We start from the raw sequence: 26,149 nt of genomic DNA, 5'->3' as shown, positions 1-26,149 counted from the left end.
TTATGAAAGTGTTCTAAGGAGTTTAAGGATGTTGCAACATTTATCACTCTATCACTGTTTCCTGAGAAGGAAACGCCTATTTCCTTGTGAAGGCAACTTAGTCAGCTGGCTGATGACCTCCGAATATGTCAATCAGTTTTGCTGAGCTCCTATTTTAATAGGTTTCAGTCTGCCCTTTATAGATAATCAGTTGAAGAAGGGCTTTGACACTCTTCATTTTCATTTTCTGCTTGGAGACCTCAAGCCATATCATAAGCTTTGGCCCATGGGCCTACAATGGACCTTAAAAGCTCTGACCATGGTTTCCTGATATGATTGCTCATCTATTAAAACTACTCTCACTTTTCTCCTTAGAGTCTTTCTGCTATTTCCTAGAATGATGCCTGAGTACAGGTTGACAAACATTTTCTAGGAAATGTAAAATCTTTAGGCTCTGCAGCCAGATGAACTCTCCTGAAGGTTCCACAGCTGCACCATGGCACAGACACTGACAATGCATAAATGAGTAAGCTTTGTTTACATAAAACTTTATTTACAAAAGCATCTGGTGTGTTGGTATTGTGCCACAGACAAAATATACAACACCTTGGTAGGGCATCAACCTGGAGGGAAATACCCCTGAGGTCTGAATGACCTAGGATTTAGTACTTCAGATGAGAAGTCATTCAAGTTCATGCAGACATTTTTCTGCATATCAGGTATTCTTTTATGTTCTATTAGTGAACTTCCTCTGTGATGACACAAATGACTAACTGTTCAGCTACTGTCTCAGAGGCAGAAAAACTGCACACTTTTTAGCATTTGTTTCTCTCATCTATCAAAATTTCCTCTGCACAATATGGATTATGGAGCATTTTTCTGAGTTCTCTTTATTGGTGGCAGTAACTTCTGTGTTATATCCCAGAGTCTCAAATGAAGACATTGCCCCAAATGAAATAATGACAGGGAAAGAGACATAAAAATGTCCTGAAACATGGTTATTCCTACCAGGTGTCCTCTGTCCCCTAAGCCCTGGATTAGGTCCTCTCTGACATCTTTACTATCCCTTTCTAGGACACACCAAGAACAGCTCAATGCATCCACCTGACGGCAACCTGAAGCCTGTGAAAGACAGTCAGGAACCTCAAAAGGTGTTTGTGTCTCTCTCTCCTGCTTTAGAAAAGGTACAGATGTGCTTTCACATCTAAACCTCACCTATCCTCCCCATGACCCTAGTTGACATTAGGACAATCAGCTTCTTTCTCAGGCGTAGACAGCCTGACATCATTTGTCTGTGTGAGCTGTCTTTGAGGTTCCTTGTGCCACACCTAGCCACATCCTGCTTGCAGATCAGATGGAGGGTTAACATGACACCATCAGCTAGATGGTGTATTTCGGTGACATGTGGGGTTACAGTAGTTCCAAGGGTACCCACTGTCCTTAGCTGAAGAAACAGTGGTGAACAGACAGTTTAACAGGTCCCTTACTGTACCAGAAGGTCACTGCACTACTACAATGTTTAAGACTTCACCATCAGCCGGTCATGGTGACTCACGCCTATAATCCCAGCACTCTGGGAGGCTGAGGCAGGTGTATTTCCTGAGCAGGAGTCTGAGACCAGCCTGAGCAAGAGCAGCACCCCATCTCTACTAAAAATAGAAAAATTATCCAGGTACCTGCAGCCTCAGCTACTTGGGAGGCTATGGCTAGCATATCTCTTGAACCCAAGACTTTGAGGCTGCTGTGAGCTATGGCACTGTAGCCTGGGCAATAGAGACTCTTGTCTGAAAACAAACAAAACAAAAAGAAGACTTCACTGCTGTCCCCATATGCCCCCACCATCCACTTATTTTTCTAGGAATAATGAGAAATAAGTAACCATGAATCATTGAGGAGAAGGAGCCTAGTCACAATCAGGAGGACAGCTCATGATAAACTCTTTCATATATATAAGTAGAGGAAGAGTTCTGAATAGTCATCAAGATTTTCTGATCTGGCAAGACCCAGCGTTGTTAACTGCTAATAACGGGGTGGGATTGGGGGCAGGGTGGTGGTTGTGTCAGGCCAGTAGTGATTCCATAGCAGACACGCCCCATTCAGATGTTCCATAGCAGACATGCCCCATTCAGGAGATGCAGGAAGTACTGATGATGGCACTTGATGCTTCTACCAAGATCTCCTCCTGCCACTGCCACTCAGTGTGCAGGAAGAAGGGACACCTGTCTGGGTGGCTCACTTTGTTTCTCCACCCTTGAGCATCATTCAAGAGAATTTAGGTCTCTAATGACTCCCAGATGAGACTGCTAGATATGAAGGTTACAATGTAGAAATGCTTTCAGATATTAACATTTGTGATAAAGAATATTTAAATAAATATATTTTATTTATTTTAATAAGTATTTAGTCGACAGGTGTAATTTTCTCACGTGGCTATATTATGTCAGTGGTAAAGTCAGGGGTTTTACAAATAATGTACATTGTGTCCACTAAGTAATTTCTTCTCATCCACTTCCCTCTCTGCCCTATCCCTTTTTATTTGGGCAAAGATATTTATAGGAAGGAAACTGTTTTCTCTGACTCACAGAATGGAAGACTAAGACTCTGATGGGAGGAGTCTCTGCCTGGGGCGATTGCACAACACCAGACAGTTATAAAGGGATCTCACTGAGCCTTTTCTGCTTGCAGTCTTTGGAAATACTTCATTGGGTTAGCATTTGAGGAGATTATAACACCATCTGGTTCCATTCCTGAGAACTTTTCTGACTTATCTCTCTACTCAAAACAAGTATTGATTTGTGTATTTCTAAATATCTCAAGTTCTGGACTACTGTCAAAGAAGTTTCCAGTGAGGTAAGCTGGGGGGGTATTACTGGTAGAGAAGTTCTGGCTACCTTCAAATGCATAAGGTCACAAGGAGAAAATCAGTATTTGATTTTTCAGGTTGGGGGGTGGGTGAGGAGAGCAGGGCTGATGTCAACCACCCCCAGGAAAGTGATAATTGAAGTTGCTACCTTCTAATCTTTCACTTATTTAAAAAGATAATAGACATTTTTTTTTTCTATCACAACTGAGACCTGAAAAGGGGAAATATGCATTTTGGCCATTGCAGCCTCTAAAAGATAATTTTCCAAGTGTCTAATAACATAAGTTGTAACCTGGAAAATGGCTTTGGTACTCTCGGCTGGGTGTGGTCAGGAACTCAGGGGCTGTGGGAGGGACTGGGGAAAAGAGGAGTGGTGACTCATACCATGAAATAATATTAAGTAAAAATCACATCTGGACTTGAGGCTGTACCTTGTGTTAGTCCAAGTTCACAAACAAGAACAAATGCGCACAGAATAGAAAACTTCTGTTTCATACAGACTTTCCGATAAGTGGTGCCTTACTATTTTCATAAGTGTGTGCAACTTTTACTCTTGCTTCAACTGTGCCAGGTATTCAGGCAGTTTCAGTCATTTGGGGATTACTTTACGCTCTCCTGAAAGTGAACGTGATTTTTGTCTGCAGGCAAAGTGACGTAGTCAATAGAAAAAGGATGCTCTTGGCAGGTTTTACAATTTTTTTATTTTTTATTTTTTTACTGTTTTTGACACAGAGTCCCACTCTGTGCCCTGGGTAGGGTGCTATGGTGTTGTAGCTCACAGCAATGTCAAACTCCTGGGCTCAAGAGATTCTCCTGCCTTATCCTGATGAGTACCTGGGAGCACAGGTGCCAGCCACAGGCCCAGCTAGTTTTTCTATTTTCAGTAGAGGCAGGGTCTTGCTCTTGTTCAGGCTGGTCTCAAACTGCTGAGCTCAGGCAACCCACTGGCCTCAGCCTCCCAGAGTGCTGGGATTACAGGTGTGAGCCACTGTGTCCCGCTTAGAAAAATTGAGAGTTTTTACATAGCCTGGTACAATATTTATTTCATGTGTGCTTGAATAAATGTAAGATTTTAAATGTTGATTTTTGTCTTTTATAACTGTTAGATAAACCTTGTTATTTTATCAATTGTGCTGCTCAAATGTTTTTATATCTTTATAATTTTTACCTTGTTCATTTAGTAATTGAGAGAGATACCTAATATTGTGTTATTCTTTGTAGTTCTGTCAAATTCGTATATAGTGTACAGATCTACTCACACATACAGAATGTATCTTATGTATATACGTAACATGTACATGTGTGCAAGCCTGTATACACATATATATGTGTGTGTAATAGTAACTGCATATGTCTGTGCGTATGTCAAAGGAAATATATAAGAGTAATTATAATATAATGGAATGTAAATCAATAACAAATAATATATTTATTACCATTAGATAAGTTCATAACCAAAAGTTATATTTTCTTAAGAATCTAACCTTTTATCATTATTTGGTATCTGAAATTATTCTTTGTCTTAAAGTCTATATAGAGTTATGCTGACATAGATAAACTGGCTTTTCTTCAGTTATTATTTGAAAAATAATCTTTTTTATTAAGTCATATACACATAGATCATGTATACATTAATGCATTTATGGGGTACAATGTGCTGATTTTATATACAATTTGGAATGCTTAGATCGAATTAGTTAATATAGGGTTTCACCTCAGTTCCTTAATTATTGTGTTAAGACATTTATACTCTATACTTAGTAGATTTGACATGTACCCTTGCAATATGCCCCATAGGTGTGGTCCCACCATAATTTTTCAAATATTTTCACCTTTAAGTGATTGTTTTTAAACAACACGTATGTCAGTTTCTTAAATTAAATTCTACAAAAGTTGTCACTTAACTGGTTAGGCCTTTTAATATATGTTCAAGTTAGCCATCTGGTCTCATCAATTTATGACACTTCTATATCTCTGAAACTATTTCACCCTCTAAGAAATTAACTAGTACATCGTCATAACTTTTTTCCTTCCTCCTTCCACCATATCAGTATACTCTGTGTTTCTCTTCTCTTCAATCAGGGTTTTCTTTCTAAGACACAGGCACACATAATCAAGTTGATTTTTTCCACTTACATATCTTTTGGTCTGTAGTGTGTGTTAATCTTATTGATTTTTTTTCTTGTTGGATGTTACTTCCAATGTGTTCCTGTAGGTCTTTGTCTCACAATGATGCTGAGGTGTTCAGGGTCAGAGAAGTGTTACTGAGCTTCTTCTGTTTAAATGTCATTTTCTCTAGATGACAATTTGAGTTTCAGTGTTACTTTCTCCTCAAACCAGTGGAGAACACCTTTCCCATGCCTGTGGGATTAGACATGCTTTGAAACACAGAATTTGGAGTCTTCAGAAACACTATTTAATATGTATATTCTAAATACTGTAAAGTCGGGGTTTTTATCTCTGTCTATCCCCCAAATAATATACATTGACTCACTCTGCAATTTCTTCCCGTCCACTTCCCTCTCTGCCCTTCCCCTTTTCATTTTGACAAAGATATGCACTCTGACTCACAGAATGGAAAACTAAGAATGTTGATGGGAGGAGCCTCAACATTGCTTCACAACTCCTCTCTCCCTTCCCTGTGGCAATTGCATGGCTTGGGACAGTTATAAAGAGACTCTAACTGGGACTGTTTCTCATTTTTGTCTTTGAAATATTTCATTTTCCTAGCGTTCCTGACGTTCTTAGTGGCCAATAAGCTAAACCTCACTGAAAATGCAAGAAGGAAGCACCAGAGATCAGCTCGCCACCTTTTTCTCAAGGATGTCCCTAAATGAAGCTGAATCAAACCAACTTAGAGAATTCTGTCAGAATTTACCAAGACTTCGACCCCTTGCAGAGATTCTACAAAGAAACAGAAGACAGGTAAAGGGAACAGGGAACAGCCTTCTCCCACCTCGCGCCACCGTCCTTTCTCAAGCTGGATTTGGACATAGGTGACATATCCCTGTTACAATCTGTGAGTAAGCAGCCTTCATTATTATTGCTGCAAACACCAACAAGTTAACAGCTAAGAGCATTCCAGTTCGAATGCAGAGGGTATGTTTGGGATGTAATGAAAGAACTAAAGTGAGAGGGAGTTGATGAGAGACTTATGAGAGACAGTGGCTTCCTGTACTTTTGAAAGGTGAGATAATTACAAAGTGAAATATTAAAATTTGCTGTTTGGCTTGGTGCCCATAGGTAAGTGGTTAGGACCCCAGCCACTTTACCAGGGCTGGTTGGTTCGAACCCAGCCAGGGACTGCTAAAACAACAATCACAGTAACAACCTAAGAATGAATAGCCAGGTGTTATGGTGGGCACCTGTAGTCCCAGCTACTTGGGAGGCTGAGGCAAGAGAATAACTTAAGCCCAAGAGTTTGAGGTTGCTGTGAGCTGTAATGCCACAGCACTCTACCAAAGTGTGACATGTGAGACTCTGTGTCAAAAAATAAATAAATAAATAAATAAAAATAAAAATAAAAATTGCTGTTAATAGTAACCAATTTTCATTTCATGTCTCTGTCCCACTGAGATTATTTAAACCATCATTACCCCTTATAATAAAATATATATATCGTAGTTAAATATAAGGCTACCTTTAAGAAGGGTGAAGGTTATCCAGTCATAAAATCAATGAGTTATTATTATATGGATATATGTCAATATATAATTAAAAGTCAAGGTCTCAAATGACCATACTTTACCTCAGAAACCAACATCACATTTCTATGCACTGGTTTCTGTAACTAAATAGATTATCTGCAGAACATGACCAGGCAATCAGTATCATGAGAATCTTTGATTTTAGAAAGGAAATGACCCCATCTCTACTAAAAATAGAAGAGTTACCTGGGCGTAGTGGTGGGCACCTATATGGCCAGCTACTTGGGAGGATGAGGCAAGAGTTTGCTCAAGCCCAAGAGTTTGAGGTTGTTGTGATTTATGATGATGTCACAGCACTCTGCCAGGGTGACAGAATGAGACTCTGTCTCAAAGAAAAAAAGAAAAGAAAAGAAAGAGGAACCAAAAGAAGATAGAACTGGGAAAACATTTGACTGATCACTTGCAATTCATAGGATGGGAAGGATAGCCTCCCACAATTTTTCTTATTGACCAAACAACTTTCCCTTCTTTTAAAGTGGTCTGCAATTTAAGAAGATCAGAATGTTATAGAGAAAGGATATGAAAGGCAAATCCACCTGATCTCAGGTTCTTGACAGTGAGTTGGAGTCATGACATTGGGAAATGCTGTGGTGGTGGAAATGGCAGTCCCCAGAGTGTGTCTCTACCCTGCACCTGCTGGCGCTGGGGTGTTAGAAGGTTTCAGGCCTCATGCGTTCCCACCTGCTATGACACTACCAAATGTTACGTTGAGGAACCATGAGTTATACACTCAAAATTGCCCAGTCCACACTGGTGTTAACTGAAAATCCCTCATGTCTGTGGTTCCCAGTTGGCACCATTTTCCATTTTCAGGGTTATTTAATTTTGTTTGTTGATTCTTATGCACTTGTACTGTCAATTGGAGAGTGAAAGAATACAAAGTATTGTTGTGTCTGAAAATTTCCCTAAAACTCCTTCACGCCAATGCTCCCAGAATACACTACTCTTACGTTGTCTTATTGTTTACTTTTTTTTTTTTTTTACACTAATGATCTTTTTAATACTCCAGAGCAAAACTAACTCTCCACCACCCTCTCAGATAAAACCAGCTTCCAGCTGATGCGGATTTTTCTTTTTTTTTTTTTTTTTTTATTGTTGGGGATTCATTGAGGGTACAATAAGCCAGGTGACACTGATTGCAACTGTTCAGCAAAGTCCCTCTTGCAATCATGTCTTGCCCCCATAAAGTGTGACACACACCAAGGTCCTACCCCCTTCCCTCCATCCCTCTTTCTGCTTTTCCTCTCTCCCTGTAACCTTAATTGTCATTAATTGTCCTCATATCAAAATTGAGTACATAGGATTCATGCTTCTCCATTCTTGTGATGCTTTACTAAGAATAATGTCTTCCACTTCCATCCAGGTTAATACAAAGGATGTAAAGTCTCCATTTTTTTTTTAATAGCTGAATAGTATTCCATGGTATACATATACCACAGCTTGTTAATCCATTCCTGGGTTGGTGGGCATTTAGGCTGTTTCCACATTTTGGCGATTGTAAATTGAGCTGCAATAAACAGTCTAGTACAAGTGTCCTTATGATAAAAGGATTTTTTTCCTTCTGGATAGATGAACAGTAATGGGATTGCAGGATCAAATGGGAGGTCTAGCTTGAGTACTTTGAGGTTTCTCCATACTTCCTTCCAGAAAGGTTGTACTAGTTGGCAGTCCCACCAGCAGTGTAAAAGTGTTCCCTTCTCTCCACATCCATGCCAGCATCTGCAGTTTTGAGATTTTGTGATGTGGGCCATTCTCACTGGGGTTAGATGATATCTCAGGTTGTTTTGATTTGCGTTTCTCTAATATATAGAGATGATGAACATTTTTTCATATGTTTGTTAGCCATTCGTCTGTCATCTTTAGAGAAGGTTCTATTCATGTCTCTTGCCCATTGATATATGAGATTGTTGGCTTTTTTCATGTGGATTAATTTGAGTTCTCTATAGATCCTAGTTATCAAACTTTTGTCTGATTGAAAATATGCAGATATCCTTTCCCATTGTGTAGGTTGTCTCTTTGCTTTGGTTGTTGTCTCCTTAGTTGTACAGAAGCTTTTCAGTTTAAAGAAGTCCCATTTATTTATTTTTGTTGTTGCAATTGCCATGGCAGTCTTCTTCATGAAGTCTTTCCCCAGGCCAATATCTTCTAGTGTTTTTCCTATGCTTTCTTTGAGGACTTTTATTGTTTCATGCCTTAAATTTAAGTCCTTTATCCATCTTGAATCAATTTTTGTGAGTGGGGAAAGGTGTGGGTCCAGTTTCAGTCTTTTACATGTAGACATCCAGTTCTCCCAACACCATTTATTGAATAGAGAGTCTTTCCCCCAAGGTATGTTCTTGTTTGGTTTATCAAAGATTAGGTGGTTGTAAGATGTTAGTTTCATTTCTTGGTTTTCATTTCGATTCCAAATGTCTATGTCTCTGTTTTTGTGCCAGTACCATGCTGTCTTGAGCACTATGGCTTTGTAGTACAGACTAAAATCTGGTATGCTGATGCCCCCAGCTTTATTTTTGTTACAGAGAACTGCCTTAGCTATACGGGGTTTTTTCCGTTTCCATACAAAACGCAGAATCATTTTTTCCAAATCTTGAAAGTACGATGTTGGTATTTTGATAGAAATGGCATTGAATAGGTAGATTGCTTTGGGAAGTATAGACATTTTAACAATGTTGATTCTTCCCATCCATGAGCATGGTATGTTCTTCCATTTGTTAATATCCTCTGCTATTTCCTTTCTGAGGATTTCATAGTTTTCTTTATAGAGGTCCTTCACCTCCTTCGTTAGGTATATGCCTAGGTATTTCATTTTCTTTGAGACTATGGTGAAGGGAGTTGTGTCCTTAATTAGCTTCTCATCTTGACTGTTATTGGTGTACACAAAGGCTACTGAGTTGTGGACATTGATTTTATATCCTGAAACATTACTGTATTTTTTGATGACTTCTAGGAGTCTTGTGGTTGAGTCTTTGGGGTTCTCTAATTATAAGATCATGTCGTCAGCAAAGAGGGAGAGTTTGACCTCCTCTGCTCCCATTTGGATTCCCTTTACTTCCTCATCTTGCCTAATTGTATTGGCTAGAACTTCCAGCACTATGTTGAACAGTAAAGGTGACAGAGGGCAACCTTGTCTGGTTCTAGTTCTAAGAGGAAAAGCTTTCAGTTTTACTCCATTCAGTAAAATATTGGCTGTGTGTTTGTCATAGATAGCTTCACTCAGTTTTAGAAATGTGCCACCTATGCCTATACTCTTCAGTGTTCTAATTAGAAAAGGATGCTGGATTTCTCAAATGCTTTTTGTGCATCTATTGAGAGGACCATATGATCTTTATTTTTGCCTCTGTTAATGTGGTAGATAACATCTATGGACTTGCATATGTTAAACCAGCCTTGCATCCCTGGGATGAAGCCTACTTGATCATGATAAATGATTTTTTTGATGATAAGCTGTAATCTATTGGCTAAGATTTTGTTGAGAATTTTTGCATCTATATTCATGAGTGAGATTGGTCTGAAATTCTCCTTTTTGTTTGGGTGTTTTCCTGGTTTAGGTATCAGGGTGATGTTTGCTTCATAGAATATGTTGGGGAAGATTCCTTCTTCCTCAATTTTTTGGAATAATTTCTGCAGTACAGGAATAAGCTCTTCCTTGAAGGTTTGATAGAATTCTGGTGTGAAGCCATCTGGACCAGGGCATTTTTTGGTTGGAAGATTTTTTATTGTTTCTTTAATCTCAGTGCTTGAAATTGGTCTGTTCAGGAGCTCTTTTACTTCCTGGCTAAGTCTAGGGAGAGGGTGTGATTCCAAATATTGATCCATTTCCTTCACATTGTCAAATTTCTGGGCATAGAGTTTCCGGTAGTATTCAGAGATGATCACTTGTATCTCTGTGGGATCAGTTGTAATCATTTATCATTTCTGATTGAGGTTACTAGAGATTTTACTTTTCTATTTCTAGTTAGTCTTGCCAATGGTTTATCTATTTTATTTATTTTTTCAAAAAACCAACTCCTGGATTCATTAATTTTCTGAATGATTCTCTTGTTTTCAATTTCATTGATCTCTGATTTGATTTTGGATATTTCTTTTCTTCTACTGAGTTTAGGCTTAGATTGTTCTTCTTTTTCCAATTCCATAAGATGGCTTGTGAGATTGTTGATGTGCTCGCTTTCTGTTTTTCAAATGTAGGCATCTAAAGCTATGAATTTTCCTCTCAAAACTGCTTTTGCAGTATCCCACAGGTTTTGGTAGCTTGTGTCTTCATTGTTGTTATGCTCAAGGAAGTTGGTGATTTCCTGTTTTATTTCTTCCTGCACTCATCTGTTATTCAAAAGAGGATTGTTTAGTTTCCATGCCTTTGTTTTGGGTCGAGGGTTTTTGTTAGAGTTGAGTTCCACCTTTATTGCCTTATGGTCTAAGATACAAGGTAAAATTTCAATTCTTTTGATTCTGTTGATATTTGTTATGTGCCCCAGGATATGATCAATTTTGGAGAATGTTCCATGGGGTGATGAGAAGAATTTACATTCTTTATCTTTGGGGTGGAGTGTTCTATATGCGTCTATCAAGCACAGTTGTTCTAGGGTCTCATTTAAATCTCTTATATCCTTGTTTAATTTCTGTTTAGAGGATCTGTCCAGCTCTGTAAGAGAAGTGTTAAAGTCCCCTGTTATGATGGTATTATCAGATATCATATTGCTCAGACTGAGTAAGGTCTGTTTCAAGAATCTGGGAGCATTTAAATTGGGTGCATAAATATTTAGAATTGAAATGTCTTCTGTTGTATTTTTCCCTTGACCAATATAAAGTGACCATCTTTGTCTTTTTTGACTTTAGTTGCTTTAAATCCACATGTATCTGAAAATAAGATTGCAACTCTTCTTTTTTTCTAAATTCCATTTGCCTGAAAAATTGTCTTCCAACCCTTGACTTGGAGTTTTAATTTGTCTTTTGAAGCCAGTTATGTTTCTTGCAGATAGCAGATGGATGGCTTGTGTTTTTTAATCCAGTCAGCCAATCTATGTCTCTTCAGTGGGGAATTCAAGCCATTAACATTTATTGAGATAATTGATAAGTGTGGTAGTATTCTATTCGTCTTATTTGGTGAGAGTCCATTGCTTAGTTTTATCTTTTGCATCAGTGTGAAGGTTAGGTTCTGTCCTTTAATATCTGAGTTCTTACTTTGCTGCTGATCCATTGTGGTGGTCAGTGTGTAGAACAGGTTGAAGTATTTCCTGTAGAGCTGGTCTTGTTGTGGCAAATTTCCTCAATGTTTGTATATCTGTAAATGATTTGATTTCTCCGTCAATTTTAAAGCTTAGCTTAGCAAGCTACAGAATTCTGGGCTAGAAATTGTTCTGTTTAAGTAGATTAAAGGTAGATGACCATTGTGTTCTTGCTTGGAAAGTTTCATTAGATAAGTCTGCCGTCACTCTGATGGATTTGCCCCTGTAGGTCAACTGGCGCTTACTCCTGGCAGCTTGCAGAATCTTTTCTTTTGTCTTGACTTTGGACAGGTTCATCACAATGTGTCTTGGAGATGTTCGGTTAGAGTTGAGGCGACCTGGGGTCCGATATCTCTCTGAAAGCAATGTGTCAGAATCTTGGTGATATTTGGGAAATTTTCTTTTATAATATTCTCTAGTATGGCTTCCATTCCTCTGGGGCATTCTTCTTCCCCTTCTGGGATTCCTATAACTCGTATGTTGGAACGCTTCATAAAGTCCCATAATTCTGACAGTGAACGTTCTGCTTTCTCTCTCTTCTTTTCTGCCTCTTTTACTATCTGAGTTATCTCAAGAACTTTGTCTTCTACCTCTGAAATTCTTTCTTCTGCATGGTCTAACCTGTTGCTGATATTTTCCATTGCATCTTTAAGTTCCATAATTGACTGTTTCAGTACCTTCAGCTCTGCTATATCCTTTCTATATACTTCATATCATTCATCACTTGTTTGATTCTGTTTTTGCATTTCCTTTTGGTTATTTTCCACTTTATTAGCAGTTTCCTTTACCGTTTCCATCATTTCTTTCAGTGTTTTCATCATGTGTATTCTAAATTCCCTTTCTGTCATTCCTAACATTTCTTTATAGGTGGAATCCTCTGTAGTAGCTACCTCATGGTCTCTTGGCGGGGTTGTTCTGGACTGGTTCTTCATGTTGCCTGGAGTTTTCTGCTGATTCTTCCTCATGAGTGATTTCTTTTATCTGTTTCCTTTCCCTAATTTTCCTTTCACTTCCTCTTGCTGTTTAAGTTCTCGTGCAATTGCTGGCGGGTTTAGAACGGATCAACACACACAACCACTTGCCCGTTTTCCACTGTTTTAGTCCTCCACTTGGGGTTCAGAAGTCTCTTGCTGACTCCCTGTATCCTCACAAAGATGGTTATAGGCAGATCCCACTAGCCAGAGATGCCCGGAGTCCTATCTCCCCAGACTCATGGTGCCCAGATGCAAGGAAGCTGCTACTCTGCCACCATCTTTCTCCAAAAGCCCTATTGTTTACTTCTTAAGGATCATTCTCTCACAAAACATTTTCCTGCTTTTCACACATGTGGACTCCTCTGTGTCTCGCCCTGGCTGGGAACTGGTTCAGGACTTGCTTTCCTGCTCTGCTTAGTGACCCTCCATCCTGGCCACAGCTCTATCCATCTGTAAATGTTGGGCTCCATGTTGCTGAAAAATGCTTCAGTATTTCCCACTCAACAATTTCCCTTTTTTCTCCAGTCTCAAGTAAACACCAGAGCAAATTATCTCCAAATGGACCCACTGACAGTGAAGGTACTGAGTGCATCAGAGCCATTTGAATATGAGTCCTCAGAAAATGAGTCCAAAAAAGTGTTTCATGCTACAGTGGCTACAGAGAATAAGTTCTTTCATGTGAAAGTCTTGGACATCAACTTGAGAAGAAATTTCACCAGAAACAGAATCATTACTATATCAGATTATGTGCAACGAGATGGTATCCTAGAAGTAAATGAAACCTCTACTGTATCTAATGCTCGTTCTAACCAAACGGTTGTGGTTCCAAACATAATCATAAATATAGCAGTGGAACCCTTGAGGATTTATATTATTGAAATGCTAGCTTCTGGAACGATTATCAATGGATCATATACGCTACATAGGGTAAGTTCTCAAAACTGTTTTATTTCATTTCTCCACCAACATGTGAAACCAGAAGCCTTTTTTGGCACTAACGATAGTTTTGCCCATTTACTCGACATTAAAACCTAGACTCTCTCAAGAGTAATAAGTAGGAAAAATCTTTTCTCAGGATTATACTGGGAGTTACCCAGAACCTATTAACATCCTCACTGTCATGTTTTCCTTTCCAAAATATTACCCTGAACTTATTAGGAAAATGTTCACTGAGAAATCTTCAGCCTTCATCAGCTATGATTATGTGGTCTGAGGAATGATTAGGAACAAGATAGGGTCTGGATTTATATACACATTCTACTAAGTTTATTTTTTAAAATTTTTTCTCGGTTTCAGGTTAATATGAGGGTACACATGATTAGGTGACATTATTTTCATTTGTATGATAAAGTCCTAATCAGAAAATAATAAATCAACAACTACAGGCCTACATTAGAGAAAAATACCATTAAATTCAAGAAGCGGGGAGATAAGTTCCCACCTTTTGGATATAATGTTGGGGTACTAAATTTATTTTTATTACCTCCACTTAGCAATAATCAGAATATTTTTATTTGGGATGAAGTATCTCCCTTTGAGGTTTGAGTCCCAATGTGTATAGCCAAAGAGCAAGAAATGAATAGACTGATCATTCCTGGAAAATGAAGGCAGTCAACCATTAAGGTCACATTCTAACCAAAGGAGACTCAATTATCAGAAAGGTATTGAACACCTCAGAAGGAGGAATTTAGGTAATACTTAGAAAGTCATGTAATCAAACTCGTCATATAGATACGTCAGCAAAACAATGAGCAGAGAGTGGTTTTACTGATATGGCAAGATCCGAATTCATGAAGCTGGTTGTCACAGGACATGTAAACCCAAGGAACCATCTAGAGCCTGCTATTTATTCAAATAGATCTAATATAATCAACAGCTCACAACACAGTATTTTTATTTTCCCAATTAACCCCTTATTTTACCTGCATTATTCTGGGTACACACTCTTTTTTTTTTTTTTTCCAGGATTCTGGCTTTTATTAACTAGTGAAACATTTGTATTTACAAGTTGACTGTCCTATACCCAAAATGCTTGAGACCAGAAGTATTTCATATTTTGTTATGTTTTTCAGATTTTGGAATATTTGCATTATACATGCTGGTTGAACATTGATGTGCATAATTCCCCAATGGGCTTTTCCTTTAAGCATCATCATATGGGTGCTCAAAATGTTTTAGACTTTGTAGCATTTCATATTTCAAATTTGGAATGCTCAATCTGTATTAACTTATGTTTTTTGTTTGGTTCTCAGTAAGGAGAGATAAATGAGTTAAACATTCTGATTATAAAAGAAAGTTTTCAGAGTAGGATGCATTATAATAAAGAGAAATTTTAATCAATTAAGAAATCCCTCCTTGGGCGGTGCCTATGGCTCAGTTGGTAGAGCGCCGGCCCCATATACCGAGGGTGGTGGGTTCATAACCCGGCCCCATCTGAACTGCAAACCAAAAAATGGCTGGGCGTTGTGGCGGGTACCTGTAGTCCCAGCTACTCGGGAGGCTGAGGCAAGAGAATCGCTTCAGCCCAGGAGTTGGAGGTTGCTGTGAGCTATGTGATGCCATGGCACTCTACCGAGGGCGATAAAGTGAGACTCTGTCTTTAAAAAAAAAAAAAAAAAAAAAGAAAGAAAGAAATCCCTCCTTACAAGTTTTCTTTTTTTTTTTTTTTTTCCTTACAAGTTTTCAAGGAGGAAATATTAATACCCTTTTCTTTTTCATACTGTTTTTTCCTTTTGGACGCAAGGTCTCACTGTGTCACCCCAGGCTGGAGTGCAGAGGCATGATAATAGCTAACTGTAACCTCAAACTCCTGGGCCCAAGAAACCTGCCCAGCTTAGCCTCCCCAGTAGCTAACATTACAGGTGTGCACCATTACAGCTGGATGATTTTTCTTAATTATTTTTATAGAGATTGGGGGAGGGGGGTGGTGTCTCACTATGTTGCCCAGGCTTATCTTGAACCCATGGGCTCAAGTGATCCTCCTGCCTTGGCCTACCAAAGTATTAGGATTAGAGACATAAGCCACCACACCCTGCCTCTTTTTTCTTTATGCATCGTTCACTGAGTGACTCCCAACTCAGCCGCCTGTATAGTTTGGACTATAGGTGTATGCCAACATACCCCACTAATTTTTAAATTTTTTGTAGTGACAGGGTCTCATGATGTTGCCCAGGCTGGTCTCGAACTCCTGGCCTGAAGTGATTCTTCCATCTCAGCCCCTCAAAGTGCTGGGATTATAGGGATGAACCACGATGCCTGGCCTATGTGATATTTTTATACACACAGACACACACACACACAGATATACACACACAGGGTATCCATAAAGTTCATGTGCAATTTAAAATTCCACACTACTTTAAAATGCACAAGAATGTGTATACACACACACATACATATATATTATATATATAAATTCCTTTCTGTAACACCCAAATTACCTTTATGAATCTCATTCCTAGAGTAATTCTAGGCTGTTGTGATATTTAAATAAACTACCTCCTGAAAACAATGTTTACAGGCTTCGTTCTCCCAGAAAAGATTCTCAGTAACAAATCCATGAATCTCCAAAGTCCTACATCATAGTAGTAACTACATTTTGGATAATAGAAATAAAAAATGTTAAGTTTCCTGAGTTTGATTATTGTGGTTAAGTGGGAGACATGCATTGAATATTTTAGACTGAAGGATTATCACTGTCTTTGCAACTAGTTCATCATCATCATCATCACAATGGTGAAAGAGAAGTTCTTGTAAATACGGAAAGATAAAGCAAATGTCACAAAATATTTATTACTCATAAAATGGGGCAATGGACGTATAGGTGTTCAGTCTACCAATTTAGTAACTATTAGTTAGGTTTGTAACTGGTTTTAACAGTGGCATACCAATGGTGGGGGAGCCAGGACACGTGGAAACAGATGGTCTCTGACTCCCGCCCCGCCCCCCACTGGTATACAACTGTTAATAAATGTTCTTGGATACACACTTTTAAAGTGATCATTATTATGAGCACAATTCTAGCATTAATGAGTAAAACGTGTAGCTGTGGTGAGCAAAGAACTGAAAGTTTGAACTTAAGGTCCTGAGCTCAGAAGGAGGACGAAGTTCCCTTAAATAGTTCTTATTGCACATCCACATAACATACTGATAAATACTTGTAGCAAATGATCATCCATTTTGCACAGGGGCAAAGGCCAAAAGAGCCTAGCAAGTGTGGCAGTGGAAAGCTCAGGAGGTGCTCATGGTATGCAGTGGAGGTACAATTTCTGCAGACAAAAATTACTATATGAGTAAAGAATTTATGTTGTATTCTTAGAAAGAGAGAGGGAATGAGACAGAAAGATAGAAAGATAATGGGGACGTGGGAGAAAAGAAAGAAGAGAGATGGCAGCATGGCAACCCAAGGAATGAAAAGGGAAAAGCCAGCAGCTGAGGCCCTGGGCTAGCTGATATTAAGGGGGCTGTAAACTGGGGGTTGTAAAATCTGCTGCATCTGCTCCTTTCCTCCTTTCTTTTTTGCTGGGGCTGGGTTTGAACACACCACCTACGGCATATGGGACCGGAACCCTACACCTTTGAGCCACAGGCACTGCCCTCCTTTCCTCCTTTTTGCAGCAGGCAGATAATAATTGAAGCTGGGTAAGGTGTCAAAGGGCAAAAGCTTGCCTCTCACCTTTCTTTGGAGGCAGGATTCATGTGGGACATAGAACTCAGCCCTGGAGATAACGCTGAAGCTGTTCTGCTGATGTTTACTCAGGATCTCTGTAAAGCAGATTCTCAAAAAAATGATTTTGAAGAGAAAGATTTACCTCACTGTTCTGTCTGTTCAGCTCTTTCCAGAAGTTATTCAAAGCAGGATTCAAGCCAACTTATGGAACTGATCATTAATTTTTAGTAGGAAACTATAGGATTAGGAGGATTAGGTGTTTTCCTGTTACTTTTGCAAATTTTAGCAATTTTTGAATCCCTTTGACCAAGGATTTCAGATTGCCCTGTATAAAGGTGCTTTGAGATTCATAGCTTGCCTGGAGGTGGAATGCAGTTGAAATTAAGAAGATGTATAACCCACTGTTCTATACACATAACTATTGGAGAAATACATAGGACTGGAAAGACTTAAAAAGGATACTAAGGAAGCGCTCACTGAGAAAACCTGGCCTAAGGCCCATGTGTGTCTACACAGTTCTAGCACTTGTCCCGAGACTTGTTTTAACTCTTCACAGGGACTTTCTCATCTGTGAGGTAGTTATTAAATATGTTCTCAGGAATCGGATATTAATTTTCTGTTGCAGAAATCACTAACAGGTCCGAGAACAATCTATGAAGTTCAAGATGATACAGGAAGCATCATTGAAGTGGTGGGGAATAAAAAATGTCATGATTTCCCCTGCGAAGAAGGAGATACACTTCAATTCTTCTTCTTTCGACTGCAAAAGAGAAGAGGCACAATCAAACTATATAGTAACACACATAGTTTTATCCAGGTGAGACTTGAATACACAAGTATTTGTTTTTCAAAAGGAAAATTATTTGGTTTATGCTTTGCAAGGACCAGATTTCACCTTCCATAGCACACAGAGTCAAGTTAAGCATGAGAGAATAGATAATGCCCTTGCACTCATATTTCAATAGAGAAACTTCTTAAAGTGTACTGAGACAAGGGTAGTCATTGTTGGCTTCAACAGGATTTGAAACCGGTGGAAAATGCTAAAACAGTTGAAATTAGGCCAGTGTGGTACTAATCTCACATAGTGGTCAAAAGCAAGGGATTTGGAGTGGGATGGACTTGGTCTGCATGGGGCCCTTTTGTTGCGTGATGTTGGGGAAGTATCTTTCGTATTCCTTATCAACTGATCTAACAAGGGGCTAGTAGACTTGTATTTTGTCTTAGAATGTACAAGACAATAAAGAGGTACTATTTATTGGTCTAAGCAAAATAAAGACAGACATAAGAAAGTCTTCTATGCAGACAAAATAGTACAAACACAAAATCAAAATTGTAAAACAGCACGTGATTTCAGTTCAGCTGTAATATGTGTTAAACGGTACGGGAAACTATTGGTAGAGAGATAAAAAACTTCCTCTATGAGGTATGTTTTGGCTTAAAGTGAGAAATTAAGTCTTCATTGTAAAAAAAAAAATAGTAAGTAAATATAAAACATTTTGTGCACAAGAATTCCTAATTATTTTATAAATTAACAAAAATATTTTGACCGTTGTCTGCAGCAATGCATTAGAGACGCTGACCCAGGCTGCAGCGTTCACCACTATCCCACACATGCTAGTTGAAGACAAGCTACCTATACATAGGGCGTTTACAGTTAATGTTTATTGCTGTTAATAGGTCCAAAAAATCCTATTTCCTCAAAAAAATCCACATATGGGTCAGAAATCCACATTGAGGGTCAAGTAGCAGCCTCTGCTTTTTAGCCATCTTGGTTTAGGTGACCCTGGATGCAATTCATCCCTCATCATTACCAGCTCAGACCCAACTTTCTCTGGTACTTCAGAAACATAAGTGGACATCCCAAGACAACATCCTGGGAAGGAACCTATTTCACCTACATTCTGGCTTAGAAGGGACTATATGGAGTTTTCGTAAGTCCCATCTTTCTATGTAGGCAACACAAATATTTCTACAGCCATAAGAGTTATTTGGCTGCACATAAACTCTGCTTGGCTTAGGAATCACATAGCTCTGAAAGAAGTCCTTGCTCATATACATCCTGGATGATCCCAAAGATTGTAATATGATTTCCATAAGTCTTCTCTTTGAAAACCAAAAGAAGGCTATTTCTCTCTCTCTCTCTCTCTCTCTCTCAATCTTTCGTCCCAACTCTCCTAAAGCAAAGAGCACAGAATGGTCAGGAAACCAGACATATTGCTAGTTTAAAATTACTATACAGGGGAAAAAGAGAGACATTATTTTTATTCCTATTCACCATTTCTTACCGGGGGACCCCACAGATAGTCAACATGAATTATGATACATCTGTAGACTTGTACAAGCCTTGCGTAGACTGTGAAATAATAACGCTAACAATGACATTTCTGCTACTTAAATATCTCGGTCTGGTAAAAGTAAAAGTCGTGTTTTCATGTACATTATTGCATTTATTCTTGAATATACCCCTATGAACACAATAGAAAGATCATGTTCCAGGAAACAAAAAATGTCTTCCTTTTTAGACAGATTAAGTTGGAGGGGTTTCCATAGGAAATTATGAATATCCATGTGATATATAGATATTGAACTTGAAAGATAATTTAGAGCAGGTCTTTGACTGAATTACATCACTATAGACATAGTTGTTAAAGTAGTGGCTGTGGCTAGTACTATCTGAACAAAATAGTTATATTAATGATATTGATGTCACTTATTTATCGAGTACTCAGGATGACTCAGCTTCTTCTAAGGGGTTTTCAATTATAATCTTAAATTAGCCTTATAAAACTCCATTGTTTTACGTATTAACTAATTTAATTATTTATGACACACAGTGTTCAGGAAAGGAAATTTAATTTGAGAGCTATCAGCAGAGCTCCTATCACACCTAAGTAATCAAGGATGCCCCTGAGCAAATCAGAACCTGCCTTAGTGAGAGACATACACTGCAGCAGACAGGGGTGGTTGGGGCTCCATGACAGAGGCCACACTGTCACAAAGACAGGGATTACAGGATTACAGGAACACTAACAAAGCCTTCTACTGGAATAAAAACAGCTCAGAGCCAAGGCTGACACATCCTAGCCCACAGTCATAGATGGGCTCTCAGATGGCTTCAGTGCAGAGGCCATAAGTCAAACATCACAAATATTTCTTGATCAGAAATACCTTTTGTACTCTCCTCTCAACTTTTTACACAAGGAGAACCTTCCCCTCAACTCCTTGCATTGGGTACCCCAGCTCCTTCCTCTTTGCTATGTTTCTCCAGCTTCTCCTACTTTTCCCCTGTCCTCATCCGTGTAGTACTGCGAACCCCATTTCATGGTCCCAACCAAGGGGAGGGGAGACATGGCTCAAAGGGCAGGAACTCATCCAAAGAGGTAGGTGGGAGTGAGAAGAGAGTCCTTTAGAGAGGAATCGAGGAGGAGCTCTGGCTGATTGGGAGGAGACAGTGTGAGTGAGGGAGAAACGAATGACCATCTGCCTTTTAACTGATTTATCCTTTATCTTTTTCTTCTTGAAGCACATCTAGGACAAGAAAAGAAAGAAAGAAACACTCAATCCAGATGAAGATATGGAAACTTCATTAGAGACTTCCTTCTAGAACCTTTTTAAAAATTTATTAGCATTAATTTATAAATTATATTTGTTAATCCATTCGATGGGCACTTGGGCTGCTTCCATGACTTGGCAATTATGAATTGGGTTGCAAAAAACATTCTTGTGTAAATGTCTTTGTTGTAAAGTGATTTTGGGTCATCTGTATATATACCTAGTAGAGAAATTACAGAATCCAATGGCAAGTCTACTTTTAGTTCCTTAAGTGTTCTCCAAACTTCTTTCCCGAAGGGACGTATTAGTTTGCATTCTTACCAACACTGCAGAAGTGTTCCCTTCTCTCCACATCCATGCCAACATCTGAAGTTTGGGGATTTTGTTATGTGGGCTAATCTTACTGGAGTTAGATGATATCTCAAAGTGGTTTTGATTTGCATTTCTCTCATGATTAAAGATTATGAGCATTTTTTCATGTGCCTGCAGGCGATGTGCCTGTCTTCTGCAGAGAAGCTTGTGTTCAAGTCTCTTGCCCACAATGAAATGGGATCACTTGTTCTTTTTTTATTAATAAGTTTGAGTTCTCTATGAATTCTGGTTATCAAACCTGTGTCAGAAACATAACCGGCAAATATCTTCTCCCATTCTGAGTGCTGTCTGCTTGCTTTACCTACTGTGTTCTTGGCTGTGCAGAAGCTTTTTAGTTTGATCAGATCCCAGAAAAGTAACATAATTCATTAATGTAATTTTGGTATTGCTTTGATTGCTCGGGGGGTTCTCCTCTTACAGTATTCTCCCAGGCCAATTTCTTCAAGTGTTTCCCCTACACTCTCTCCAAGAATCTTTATAGTCCCATGTCTTAAGTTTAAATCTTTTATCCAGCCGCAGTCAATTTTTGTTAATGGTGAAATGTGTGGGTCCAGTTTCATTCTTCTACAAATTGCTAGCCAATTCACCCAGCACCATTTGTTAAATAGGGGATCTTTCCCCTAATTCATGTTTTTGATACCATGGAATATTACGCAGCCATAAAAAAGATGAAAACTTTGCCTCTTTTACGTTTACATGTATGGAGCTTGATCATATTCTTTTTGGTAAAGTATCTCAAGAATGGGGGAAAAAATGCCCGGGTGGCACCTGTGACTTAAATGGGTAGGACGCTGGCCCCATATGCCAGAGGTGGCAGGTGCAAACCCAGCCCCAGATAAAAACTACAAAAAAAAAAAAAGGAAAAAATGCCCAATGTACTCAATAGTATTATGAAATCAATACATAATCACCCACACTTTCATATGAAAGATAAGACACAATTATAGCCCAAAAAGAAGGAGAGAAGAGGAGTACAGGTGTGGGGGGGACAGGCAGAGGAAGGGTAATCAGAAGGAGGGTAATTGGTGGACCTTACCTACTGTGCATGATGTACATGTCAAATATACGAATAATACAGTGTATGTGTCTAAACACAACAATTAAATCAGTGAGGTGAATGATATGTTAACCGGTTTGGTATAAACATTCCAAATTGTATATAAAATCAGAACATTGTACTCCATAAATGCAGTAATGTACACAATTATGATCTAATAAAAAATTAAAAATATAATATATAATGCAAAAATAAATTAATTAATTTACATTAATTTTTATAAATTTGATGGAAAAAACTACTTTTTTATTTTATTTTATTTTATTTTTTGTAGAGACAGTGTCTCACTTAATGGCCCTTGATAGAGTGCCATGTCATCACACAGCTCACAGCAACCTCCAGCTCCTGGGCTTAAGCGACTCTCTTGCCTCAGCCTCCTGAGTAGCTGGGACTAACAGGCGCCTGCCACAAGGCCCGGCTATTTTTTGGTTGCAATTTAGCCAGGGCCAGGTTTGAACCCACCACCCTTGGTATATGGGGCCGGCACCCTACTCACTGAGCCACAGGTGCCGCCCACAAACTACTTTTTCTAAAAGAGTGCTTCCGCAGCAGTCTCTTCAACCCATTTGTTGAGTTGCTCAAAAGCAAAGTGTGTGGCTTGCAAATCAAAGTGGAGCAGAAGGACCTCATATCTGGACTTCATTTTTTGGGTGTGATTTCACCAGATGAGGCCCAGGTCAAGCGTGAATAAACTGCGTCCTGCACACAGAAGCCAGGCTTGGCAGCCTGAGTGAAATATAGCCTGTAGGTCAATTGTCAAGCTCTGTGTTCTGCAGAGACATTGCTCTAGCCCAAAGCTGTGGATGTCTTTTCAGAATTGGTTTCCTATCAAGGGCACAACCAGGATTTCCTCTGCTGAGTAGGACACATTCTGTGATTCACATGAAGGTACTTGTATTTTAGAAGAATTTCTCACCCTGTCTGATGTGAAATACCTGGCTTCATTCATTTCTTCCATACCAACAGCTTCTCAACAGGTCTCAAATCTTATTTCCTGGTTCTCACATTCCACATGTAAGGAAAGACTTAGACAATAATTAATTAATTTCTTTAGAGTGGAAAAAAGAAGATATCAAAACTTAAGCTTACAACATATTTACTGATCACATATTTGATACTTGGTATTTTGCAGTTATTGTGTGTTGTTTAATCTTTGAAATAGCATCAGAGAGTTGGTCATTTTCTCCTTTTTATTTGCCTTATCTAAGGTATAAAAAGGTGAACAGAAAGATAAATTCACTCTCCTAGTGACACTTAGGTCTAGGCAAATTATAGTCTCAAATTGGAATCTAAGCCTGTTATTCTGGTTTGGAGTAGATGTCCTAATTTTGGGGACCAGGGATGAGATGAAAATGAAACAATGAATAAGACATGATTCTACCCCAGATGGAGAAAGCTGAAAAGACCCTCACTCTCACTCCCATAATAATAAAGTGAAATAATATGCCAAGTCACAACCTTATAAACCCAGATTCTATAGTGGCCTGAAGCTATTTATGACCAATTATTCTAAGGAAAAAAGGCATTTGAGTTCTACTGTTACTGTTTGGGGCCAACTATACAAAGAATAAAAGTAGTTGTTTCCCCTACACTGCTCTTTTCTGATATGTTTTTCTTGTTGTTGTTTTTTTGGCCGAAGCTGGGTTTCAACCCGCCAACTCTGGCATTTGGGGCCAGCGCCCTACTCCATTGAGCCACAGGCGCTGCCCTCTGATAGGTCTTTTATGAGAAGCCATGGTAGATATATACACCAGGGCTGAGATCTTGTAGACTTTTTCTGTTTGTTGTCAATGAAAGAAGTTTAAAAGCTACAAATCCAGTTTCCTCCTCTATTGTGGGAGGTAGATAGGTTGACTTCTCAGCAGTGTGCCCCACCTCAACCATGGGATAACCAAGGAAAATGCCTGCAGATGGCAATTCCTGGGGGTTCTTCAGAATCACAAGAGAGGAAAAGAATCCAGAGGTGCCCCACCCCTGGTCAGGACCAACTAGGCCCAGGCATTTGAGAGTCAACAGGGGAGATTAAACTCTTCTAATATGTAGTTAAAATAGAAAACCTGGTTTACTTTCCCTACCTGAACAGAACTGGCTTCTCCCTCCCCATCTATTTACGTACACTCCAGGTTGTTTACCATCCCCCTGCCCCTCACCCTGGCTTTGTCTCTGTCCAGTCATCCCAGGAACTTGGGATTCTTTCAACCCTCTCTTTTGCAAACGCACCTTTGTTAAAAACTAATAAAAACCTTCTGAAGAAGCCAGGAAGGGGCTTCTGTTATCCTGGTCTACCCAGTCTGAGTTATTGCTTCCATTTCTGTAAAAGCCTGCGGTTCTGTAAAAGCTGGAGCCTGCTTCTGCAGCTTGATTCAAACTGACCAGTGAGAAAGGTCCCTATGGGCTGGAAGTTTTTGACCGGAGATAAAAAGGAGAAGACTGAACAAGTCCTGGAGCATGGCTTTTTTGTATTTTTTTATTGTTGGGGATTCATTGAGGGTACAATAAGCCAGGTTACACTGATTGCATTTGTTAGGTAAAGTCCCTCTTGCAATCATGTCTTGCCCCCAGAAAGTGTGGCACACACCAAGGCCCCACCCGGCTCCCTCCTTCCCTCTTCCTGCTTTTCCTCCCCCCCACCCACACAACCTTAATTGTCCTTATATCAAAATTGAGTACATAGGATTCATGCTTCTCCATTCTTGTGATGCTTTACTAAGAATAATGTCTTCCACTTCCATCCAAGTTAATATGAAGGATGTAACGTCTTCATTTTTTTTAATAGCTGAATAATATTCCATGGTATACATATACCACAGCTTATTAATCCATTTCTGGGTTGGTGGGCATTTAGGATGTTTCAACATTTTGGTGATTATAAATTGAGCTGCAGTAAACAGTCTAGTACAAGTGTCCTTATGATGAAAGGATTTTTTTTTTCTTCTGGGTAGATGCCCAGTAATGGGATTGCAGGATCAAATGGGAGGTCTAGCTTGAGTGCTTTGAGGTATCTCCATATTTCCTTCCTGAAAGGTTGTACTAGTTTGCAGTCCCACCAGCAGTGTAAAAGTGTTCCTTTCTCTCAACATGCACGCCAGCATCTGCAGTTTTGAGATTTTGTAATGTGGGCCATTCTCACTGGGGTTAGATGGTATCTCAGGGTTGTTTTGATTTGCATTTCTCTAATATATAGGGATGATGAACATTTTTTCATATGTTTGTTAGCCATTTGTCTGTCTTCTTTAGAGAAGGTTTTATTCATGTCTCTTGCCCATTGATATATGGGATTGTTAGCTTTTTTCATGTGGATTAATTTGAGTTCTCTATAGATTCTAGTTATCAAGCTTTTGTCTGATTCAAAATATGCAACTATCCTTTTCTATTGTGTAGGTTGTCTCTTTGCTTTGGTTGTTGTCTCCTTAGCTGTACAGAAGCTTTTCAGTTTAATGAAGTCCCATTTGCTTACTTTTGTTGTTGTTGCAATTGCCATGGCAGTCTTCTTCATGAAGTCTTTCCCCAGGCCAATATCTTCCAGTGTTTTTCCTATACTTTTTTTGAGGATTTTTAGTGTTTCATGCCTTAAATTTAAGTCCTTTATCCATCTTGAATCAATTTTTGTGAGTGGGGAAAGGTGTGGGTCCAGTTTCAGTCTTTTACATGTAGACATCCAGTTCTCCCAACACCATTTATTGAATAGGGAGTCTTTCCCCGAAGGTATATTCTTGTTTGCTTTATTGAAGATTAGGTGGTTTTAAGATGTTAA

General features: G+C 39.0%; 1 protein-coding gene across 1 annotated transcript; it reads left to right on the top strand.

Annotated features, from left to right (window-relative positions):
• The first annotated feature begins 2,677 nt into the window (after positions 1-2,677).
• LOC128596038 (gamma-interferon-inducible protein 16-like) lies at positions 2,678-24,815 on the top strand. The gene is made up of 5 exons (XM_053605380.1): positions 2,678-2,829; positions 5,573-5,767; positions 13,271-13,672; positions 18,040-18,231; positions 20,938-24,815. The coding sequence occupies exons 2-5, from the start codon at positions 5,618-5,620 to the stop codon at positions 20,944-20,946; spliced, it is 753 nt and encodes a 250-aa protein (XP_053461355.1). The 5' UTR covers positions 2,678-2,829; positions 5,573-5,617; the 3' UTR covers positions 20,947-24,815.
• Positions 24,816-26,149: the final 1,334 nt, after the last annotated feature.

The sequence above is a fragment of the Nycticebus coucang genome, chromosome 10, assembly GCF_027406575.1.
Source record: "Nycticebus coucang isolate mNycCou1 chromosome 10, mNycCou1.pri, whole genome shotgun sequence".
Lineage (NCBI taxonomy): Eukaryota > Metazoa > Chordata > Mammalia > Primates > Lorisidae > Nycticebus > Nycticebus coucang.
Note: the sequence above shows the minus strand (reverse complement) of the source record. Positions and strands in the feature narration are given on the sequence as shown.